At 36.3% G+C, this 9,997-nt stretch overlaps 1 protein-coding gene across 1 annotated transcript; it reads left to right on the top strand.

Annotated features, from left to right (window-relative positions):
- Positions 1 to 6,028: 6,028 nt before the first annotated feature.
- On the top strand, positions 6,029 to 8,716 carry LOC133330615 (protein asteroid). Its single transcript, XM_061539055.1, has 2 exons — positions 6,029 to 7,000; positions 7,059 to 8,716. Exons 1-2 carry the CDS (start codon positions 6,029 to 6,031, stop codon positions 8,700 to 8,702), a joined length of 2,616 nt encoding a protein of 871 aa, XP_061395039.1. The 3' UTR covers positions 8,703 to 8,716.
- Positions 8,717 to 9,997: the final 1,281 nt, after the last annotated feature.

The following is a 9,997-nucleotide window of genomic DNA, read 5'->3' as shown; positions in this document are numbered from 1 at the left end:
TATATGTATTAATATAATGAAAGCAGCGGTAATAGCAAATGTTTGCAGCAATCCAATAGCCCAATAGCTGGTAGTGTCCAAGAATATTGACCAACCAGCGGACCAAAAGGATGCAGTGCTTTCCAAAGCCAATTTGCCAAATGTTTTCTTAACTGAAATATGAGAGGTGAGAAGAGGGGTCATTTTTATTGGAATTTTTAATAGTTGGAGAGAACTTACCACAACCAGTGTTTCTTTAATTTGTACAAGTGTTCAGCAAAATAGAATTCTTTTACTTGAATGGGAGACAAATTGAATCTGCAAAATAAATAAAAAAGATCAAGAATGCGTTTTAAACGATAAAGAAAGACTTGAAATGTTAGGTTAGGTTTGGGGATGTGCAGTTACTTATGTGGCTGCAGCACTCTGAGACCGTTAGGTCCGTTGTGATCATCCACGAGAAGAAAAGAGATAAGGAGAGATCTATAAGAGAGATGAGAAGAATATACGTTTGGAATAATGTCGATGGCTATAGATATCGGACAGAAGATATATTACGTGTCAAGGTTGCACTTTCCCAACCACTATAGGTTTCTAATTATGCTGTAGATTAGAGCAGGTTCAGATGTTGAGAAAAAAACTAAGACTCGGTGGAAAATTAGCACCCACTAGCCTTGCATAATGATTCCAATTACTAGTAAAGGCCCTGATATTGCTATAACCAGTAATGATTCCTGTCATTACTCTTATTTCAGCTTTGCTCAGGTTCAACAGTGTGTGTGTCCTTTTGGTAGACAGAGTCGACCAAATAGATCTTGAAACATTGCACCTAGGTTCTTTGTGGCGTTCTTTCGTCGAAGAACGCCTCAAAGATCCGATAAAGATGGCATATGGCTGGTTTGATTCATCAATTGGTAGATGTGTGGATTGAGATCCTCGCCTAGCTAATTCGTCTGCTCTTTCATTTCCCAATGATGTCACGATGTCCTGGTACCCAACACAGCCGATGGCTGTAAGTAATTTCTTCCAAAGTTGTTCTGCACTTGAGGACGCCTCAGATTTGATCGCATTAACAACCGCTAGTCACCGGTTCAACGACCTCTGCATCCAGTATTTTTATCAATTCCGCTGCCTTCCAAATCGCGAAGATTTCAGCTTGGAAAACACTACAGTTGCAATACAGCTTGTAGGTTAACTCAAGGCCCAGCCTTCCACAGTAAACGCCAGCCCCTGTAACTTCTTCCATCTTGGATCCGTCTGTATAGAAAGCCAGACCGTCCAAAGGAGGGTTACTCCGGTTCCAGTCGTCTCTACTAGGAATAACGACATCTACATCAAATCTCAAGACTGGTGATATATAGTCGCTTAATTTTACGCGTTGATCCAATGTCATACCTGGTTCCTTAAATATACAACCATGTCCAAAGGTACAACTTGGCCAGATGTTTTGTTCATGCAGCCTTAGGGCGCTACGTGCGGCCTGACACTTAATGCTGAGGCCCAGAGGCTTTAATTCAGCATTGCGTTCAGAGTTGCTGTGGCGTGCTCCTCATGGCTCCTGTTATTGAAATCGAGGCGACTCTTTGTACCTTATCTAATTTGCTGGATGACGACTTGTGGCGCAGGCAGTTCCGTTGGTTTTAGCCCCCAGCTTTTCCCAATGGAGTTCTTGCATGCATAGAGTGCAATCAGCCCTCTCTTCGCCCATTCCTCAGCGTACCTATTCAGTCGTAATTGACAGTCCAGGATTGTGCCTAGGTACTTTGCTTCGGGTTATAGATACAACCTCGTGCAGTGCAGATTCTACAGACTTGACCTTTATGTTTGCGTGGTGTGAGTTGCTAATAGAGGTGGTGTCTATACGACTCCTGATCTCCAAGTCGATCAGTCTTTCGAGAGTCTTGAGGAGAAAGGATGATAGGCTAATGGGGGTCTATAGTCCTTTGGTGCAGTGTGGCTTGGTTTCCCCGTTTTGGGAATGTAAGTAACCTTTACCTCGTTCCATAGATCCGGAACATACGAGAGAGTCAAACACGCCATATAGATCCTATCAAGGATCAGATATATACTTAGCAAGGCAAATTGAAACATTGCCAGTGTGATTCTATCTGGTCCTGGCGATTTATATGCTTTGAATGTATTGACTGTCTAGCTATCTTATTTCTGTTAACTGAAATACAAATCTAGAATCTATCTTTGCAACCAGGGAAATGAGTATCAGCTAGGAGATTAAGAGTCTCAGAAACAGAGTCCGTCCACGCTCCATCTTGTTTCTTGATACTCCTGATGGATTTTGGACCTTGGATAGTAATCTTCGAAACGTCGTTGACATTTTCTTTGCACGCATAATCTCACTCTTGTATTTTTTGAAACAAGCTCTATAGGAGATTCAGTCAATATCGAGTTTTGATTTATGCGCCCTGTTGTACAGACGTCTGGTCGCTTTCCCGGGGTATGTGAACGGACAGGATTCCTTATGGCATCTGAGAAGGGCGTGCGTTAGATTGTTCACGTCACCATTGTTCCTAAGTTTGTATTAAGAGTCAGCTGGGAGTTCGTTAGATACGCGAATTTGGATTTTTATAAGGCTTTTGTTTACCTCCGTCAAAAGAGACCTCGAAGAAAATCTTCAAATGATCCGAAAAGGAACATTCATCAGATACCCTCTATTGCTGATGGCAGAGTCATCAAAATTTGTGAGGGTTAAGTTTTAAACCGTAAGTTTTATCCACAAATCTTCCTACAAAAATTTATCAATATTGTTTAAATTTTTACGATAGCCCTAATAAACCCGTTTTCGGTATTTTGAGAAAGAACTATGGACCCGTTGTCTACATGAATTGACTGTAATTTCGTTCTCATTTTTTTTTTGTAGTTATTGTAATTAGAGATTAGAGAACTTTACACCCCCAAGGGATTATACATATTTTTTTACTATTAATATAAATAAAACATATGATTAATATAATCTAATCTTTGATAATTTTATTTGTTTTTTGAATAAAGTAATATTTCCTAATCTTCACATTTATTTGTCATAGTGACGTCATTGCTCAACACCTCAAACATATTAACAAATAATACATTAATTTCTTATATAATATTCATATAAATATTTAAAAAAAATACGCAACAAATTTTAAAAACGCAAATCAATTCAATTTTATATCCTTCTTAATGTGCCATTATAAAAACAAACAAAAATACGTTTCGATACGATAAACATGCAATCACAAATCAAAATATTTAAACCGCTATTTATATGATGAGTTAAATAATGATACACTTTAAATCAAGGTATAGCTGTATAGAATATAATAACAATAATTGAATTACAATTAAAAAAAAAACAATTATTTTTATTAAAATTTTAAAACCCTACTTTCAACGGCCACACTATTCCCCAAATCCCATCTGTAATAATTTCTCTTTATCTAACACGCACTTGCTTGCACTCTTCTGTTCCCCTTAAACGCTCCCTCTTTCTCACACTCTTTGTTATTTCTCAAATGCACCATGTTTACATTCTCTTAGCTCCCTTTGAAAAATGTTTGAAATGTCATCATCGAAAACAACAACAACAACGTCGTCGACAAACAACGACGACGACGAAAAAACTACACACAACACAAAAACTTTGTATTTTTCACATCTTCACCTTTCGATATCGGCCGAAAATTTTATTTTTTCACAAAATCTGCTTAGTTGGCAGTGTTTTAAAATAATTTCTATAGGATTTAGAATATTTTTAACTGGTTTAATTATTGAAAGAAAACTTTACAAATCGTGACCGTCGTAAGCAAAACAAAAGAACACACAACAACAACGAGACTTGCAATGAATAGGGATGTTCACAAAGAACCAGGTATTGCCAGATGTTCGCATTGGGAATTCTTTCGATATGGGTAACCAATTAAAACAAATTGTTCAAATAACCGATTTGGATGTATTCAAATGTGATTGATTTTATTTAATAATAATAATTATGTTCATTGTATTATATTTAATTGAAAATGTATAAAATCACATCGGGAATATAATATAAATATTAAAAATTGGCAATTATATTATTGAAAATACAACTGAAGTATTTAATAGTAAACACTTATAATTATAATAAAAGTATTTACAAATACACATAATCTAGGCTAAAATATACAAGCTTTAAAATATTTGAAATATATTTAAAAGTTTTCAATAAATAGCCCCGATAATGGTTTTGTTTACAGTTCAAACCAAAATTTTTTTTAAAATATCCCAGTTTCGGCATTTAAAAAATATTTTTAAAAAATCGTGTATTATTGGGCTTTTCAATATATTCTTAAAGAATTCACGATTTATTGTATAATCGGATCTTCCAAAAATATTCAAAAGAATGACATTATTTATGACCCAAAAAGTTCTTTCAAAAATATTCTTAAAAATACAAGCTCATGATTGAAAATATAATATTGGCTTATTTGGCGCAGTCCTTCTAACAGAACACCAAAAATGACCAAATAAATTTATAAAAAGTATTTTAAAAGTTCTATACATATGATTTTCAAAACAAAATCTAGAAACAGAAACCAGTGAGCGGAGTAGTATAGTCGGACGGATGCGACCTACACAACTACCACTGAAGTCGAAATATGACGATCGATATACTTAAAGGTCTAGGACCAATATTTCGTGGCGTTACAAACTTTTGGGGCTGCACAAAGCTACAATACCCTGGCAGTATAATTGTATAGGGTATAAAAAGTCTATGAATTATTTTTTTAATAATCTTCTAAGCTAAGTAAGTAGCTATTGACAGAACACGTTCACCTTCTGTGTGAACCGCCAGATAGCTCGCTTTTAAGCTGGGGCATCCTCATATATTCTCACATGACCTAGCCAACGTAGTCGCTGCAGCTCGATACGTCTTTCGGAGAAATTTTCACTTAAACACTTCAAGAGCTGTCCCATCTGCTTGCGCAAATTCCCATACTTCAGGCATTGTTTCTAAATTGCTTACATAGACCATAGTAGGCCAACCCTATTCTCCTCCAAATTTCAAAATTGATGTCATTAGTTTTATATATGGCGGTACCAAGGTATATAAAATCTTTGACAACCTCGAAGCTGTAGTTCTCAATTTTCACATTTAGTCCGAGTACTGGACGTCTTCTTGCCATTTTCTGCCAGATCCACTTTGGCTGACTCCTTTTCTATTTGTTCAAAGGTGGCTATTATCCCTCGCAATGTTCTACCCATTATGTTGATGCCATCGACGTAGGCGAGTATGTTACTCGCCTACGTCGATTGTTTAGTGTACAGAGTGTTGTTTCTGTTCACCTTTGCATCTGGTATGAAATTTTCCAGGTGGATGTGAAAAAGTACCATGACAAACTGTCACCTTGTCTGAATCCTCTTTCGGTATTAAAGGGCTCCTAGAGATCCTTTCCTACATTAACTGCCGAATTAATTATCCTGCATAGCCGTATTCATTTTGCAGAAATGCTGAACGCTGACATGGCTTTAAACACCTCTGAACGGAATGCAGCTTTAGATTCAAATAGGTGGAATGTGTCCATGTGTTTTTCGTGGCTCTTTTTCAAGATTTGGCGCAAAATGAAAAATCTGTTCAATGATGGATTTACCAGGCCTGAAGCCGCATTGGTATGGTCCAATAATGTCATTGACCATTGGCTTCAGTCATTCACACAGTACGCTGGATAGCACTGACCCCGCCCAACTGTAAAATGCGGCAAACAGTCGTAATTCATTCGTTTCCCCAGATATGAAAATAAAACCTGTACCATAAAAATCCTTCAAAAATATATTTATTATTAATAATAATCTGAATATATTTTAATGCTAGCTGGATGTGTGAACAGGCCTCTTAGTATAAATTAAACAATATTAGCAACACATGTGATCTGGCAACACCAACGGTTTTCCGTATTTTGTTTTGTCTACACATTCATAATAAATAATACTTGTATCCACATGTTCTCACTTCCTGGGGATACATGGGCTAAATTGAATAAAATTTTATTTAAAATCGTTTAAATTATTAATAATAATGGGAGTACGTGGTCTGACTGGCTTTATAGCCCGCAATGCTGAGAAATATTTGACACCCTACGAGCTGCATGACACCAATTTGTTAATCGATGGTGATAACTTGGCCTGCAATTTGTATAAAGATGCTACGGGTATTAATTCGGCCTTTGGAGGCGACTATGATAATTTCTATCGGGCAGTGGTGAACTTCTTTGTGGTGTTGGCCGAATGCAACATCAAACCCTATGTCCTGATGGACGGGGGCTATGAACAACGTAAATTGCGTACGGTGGGTAAACGTATGCGCGGTAAGATATCGGTTATAAAACGTATAAATCCCAATGCTTCCATTACGGTGTTCCCGCTAATGATGAAGGAGGTGTTTGTCGATGCTGTAAGGGATTGTAATGTACCGGTGATGCGTTGTGTTTTTGAGGCCGATGATGAATTGGCCGCCTTGGGAAGGAAACTTAATTGTCCAGTGTTGAGTTATGATTCCGATTTCTATATCCATAATGTAAGATATATCCCCCTGATCACATTGACTGTGAAGACCCATACAAAAACCTATAAAGAAAAGGAGGATGAGGATGGGGATTCCGAAAGAAAATTGCGTAAAACTGAGGCGAAGAAATTGGATAAACGTACAAGGAATAATCGTGTAATGGATACGATTGTTGTGGACAACAAGGAGAGGAAGCAGCGCAAGGGGAAATCGTATAAATACTTGGACTGCTGTATGTATCGTGTGGAGAATCTAATTGCCCGTGGATCATTGAGTAAAGAAAAATTGCCCTTGTTTGCTGCCCTCTTGGGTAATGATTATATATCGCGATCGGCATTTAAAAATTTCTATATGTCGGGTATGGTGAAAATTGGTCGAGGCCGTAAACCAAATCATCAGCAGAGGCGTATACGTCTCATACTCAAATGGCTGAAAGATGAAACTTCCGAATCGGCAATGAATAAAATTATGTCACGATTACAAAAGGTAGGGGTGAGTGCACACAAACCCATATTTAAATATTAATACGATTTCTTCTTTTCAGAATCAAAGACAATCTTTAATGGCCCAAGTGGAAGCAGCCATAAGTGGTTATTCCAATGAGCAGTGCCGTTCATATGATTTTTTCAAGAACCATTATGAACATGTCTTTGAAGACTTTATGGAGGGCAATGAAGATGACGTGGAGGACAGTGAAGATGATTCAAATTATGAATTGGAGGAGGAAGACGATGAAGATTATACAGAAGAGGAGGAAGAAGAAAATGACAATGAAGAAACCACTGCAATTGTGGACAATGAAGAAGAAGTGTCCGAAATTGTGGAGGCCACTGAAGAGAAATCCGAAAATTCCGAGGAATCGTCAGAATCCGATGATGATGGGGAGGAGAACGGAGAACAAGATGATACAAATGATATAATTTCCAAATTTCCCCAATGGTTCCTAGACAAATTATATCCCGCCAATTTACCGCGATTTTTCGTAGATCTAATGCATCTACGTAAATATATAAATAATCCACAAATTGAACATTATCCCTATAATGATTGCAATGAAATTGCCGTGCCAATATTAACTCTGATATACTCCCTGCTAAATAATGTCAAAGGCGAGGAATTTGAGGAGAGAGTCAATGAAGATGGCAGCATAAGGCATTTGTTTTATACCTACTTGACCAGAGCTACTAGAGTAACGAATATACAATATGTTCATGTGGAAATTAAGGAGAAACCAAAATATGAATTTGTACCGGAGAACCCCAATCCATTACTGTTCCAAACAGTTTTCGAACAAAAAATGCCAGAATTACAAAGTGCTGTACTGTTCCAGGAAATTGAAAAATTGCCCGAAGATTTACGGTTATATTTCCTGGCAATTGTCTATTGGATGCACAAGTCCCAACATTGTGATTTAATACACCTACACGCTTTAATAGTATGTTTGGTGGTACTAAGGACCATCGATTCAAAAATACCACCCGAACGAGACATCAAAACTTTCAACAAACGTTTCGGTAAAATATTAAAAAAAGAACGGCAAGTACGAGATAAAGAAGCTGCCGAGGGCATAAAACGTACCATACGAGATGATTTGAAAACTCTTCCCATACCCGAACGTATACAATTTATACCGAAATCCGATTGTTATCTCGTACAAAATGAACTGCTAAAACATTTTCACATGCAGGAGTTATTCAAAAAGAAATATGATTTATTTTCAAGTACGGTATTGCATGCCTTTGCCGAGTTGCAATCTGTTGTCTTCCAATTACACTCACTCAGTGCATTACTGGCATTTCCCTATCAAGCACCACAAATGTGTCAACTCTATTGTGGTACATTTCTGTACAACCTTTACGATTTGTTTCGCAATCGTTTAGATATTGAATATTATATTCGTAATTTCATATTTAAAGATTCACAAATGATGTTTGATTTCTATAAATTTTTATGGCAATGGTGTGAGCAGTTTATACCCACATGGAAGCGTACGGCGGAACAGCAATCAACGAAATCGGTTAATAAGAAAATCGCCAAAAAGAAACGTCAATTGGAAAGAAAGAAAGCTGCACAAGAAGTAGCTGAAACGGTTGATCCTTATGCAGATATGCTAAGTAGTACGGGAGAAGGTGAAGATGAATTCATCGATTTAAATAATAAATTTTGTACAATGTTAAAAGTTAGCTAGTAATTCATAGAATGAATTTTACTTTTGTACTATTGTTAAGGAAGTTCACACAAGTTTTTATTAATTTTATAATAAAAATTAAGAAAATAAATGAATAAAAATTATTTTATATTATCTTATAATTTGAATAATATCCGAGAACAATACACCTCCTTAATAGAAAAATATGAAATGTGAGAAATCTGCATCGCTTATATGGACTTCCTTTTTCAATGAGAAAAATTTGAATTGATCTCAACCTTCTGTCAATGGTATACTTCTTAAAGGTCCTGCATAAACATTGGCCTCGGAAATGTATTGCTTCCGAATGAAACAGTACTTTTTGAACAAAGTGTTGAATCTACATCCTTCTGAAATTTCAGAAAATGATTTGTTTCGATTCAAACCACTTAAGCTACCAAGGTAAATAAATACGATTCCCATTCCTATTGGACAAGATTAATGGATAGGCTTGGAAACAGAAAAACTAAATATATTACAGTTGCTACAATAACAACTGACCATTGAATTGAAAAGTATTTATATTAACGGTTATCATTACCTCGATAGACGTCATACGTTACGCTCCTAAAATAGATATTCAAACACAAGTAGTCGATATTCATTTGCCGCCATGTTTTCTCAAACAACTGTTTTGAGAGAGAGAAAAATGAGAGCAGTTGACTTGAAAAAACACAAAGGCACACAATATATATTTTACGCCGGTAACGTGTAGACGGCTGATGAATCCATTTATCTTACCTATAAATATGGTCCTTCAACTCAATTTTATATCAGGGTTCAACAGAAAAAAGGACCCAACATTTTTAATACTTCTGTAAGAGATTGTACAAATTGTAAACTCTCAAAATGATTTTTCCCAGGACACTATAGGACCTAATAGCAATGACATTCCGCATAAATAAACTAAGAATTATTATACCCTATACAACTATGGCGGTAAGGCCGCGAAGTTTTGGTCCTAGACCCACCTTTTAATATACGGCCAGAATAATGACTCGAACATCAGGAAATTTACATAGAGAAAGGGGTCTAACCATAGAATAATCTCAATATTTTTTTGATGAAGATCAGTAAATATTTAGCGGGTCAAATAGACACCAAAACAACTAAATATGAAGCTCAGGATGTATACGTGGAATTTAATAATTTTCAAATTCAAGTCCAACATTAGGCTGGACCTTGGTATGGTAAGAACTTATTTATTATTCACCAGAAATCCGAAATACAATAGAATGCAATAATGTGGCCTCAGGATGTATACGTTTATGAAGTAGAATTTAATATTTTGCAAA

This window comes from Musca vetustissima, unplaced genomic scaffold (genome assembly GCF_032173495.1).
Source record: "Musca vetustissima isolate MV318-11 ecotype Yass unplaced genomic scaffold, APGP_CSIRO_Mvet_v1 utg29509, whole genome shotgun sequence".
NCBI classification, from domain to species: domain Eukaryota; kingdom Metazoa; phylum Arthropoda; class Insecta; order Diptera; family Muscidae; genus Musca; species Musca vetustissima.
The sequence above is the reverse complement of the archived record's forward strand: the minus strand, read 5'-3'. Positions and strand labels throughout refer to the sequence as shown.

What these genes read in the sequence shown, in the direction of transcription:
- LOC133330615 (XM_061539055.1), top strand. Translation starts at nt 6,029, where the DNA reads ATGGGAGTACGTGGTCTGACTGGCTTTATAGCCCGCAATGCTGAGAAA. An exon ending in TTATGTCACGATTACAAAAG is followed by an intron (nt 7,001 to 7,058) that starts GTAGGGGTGAGT and finishes TCTTCTTTTCAG; the next exon opens with AATCAAAGACAATCTTTAAT.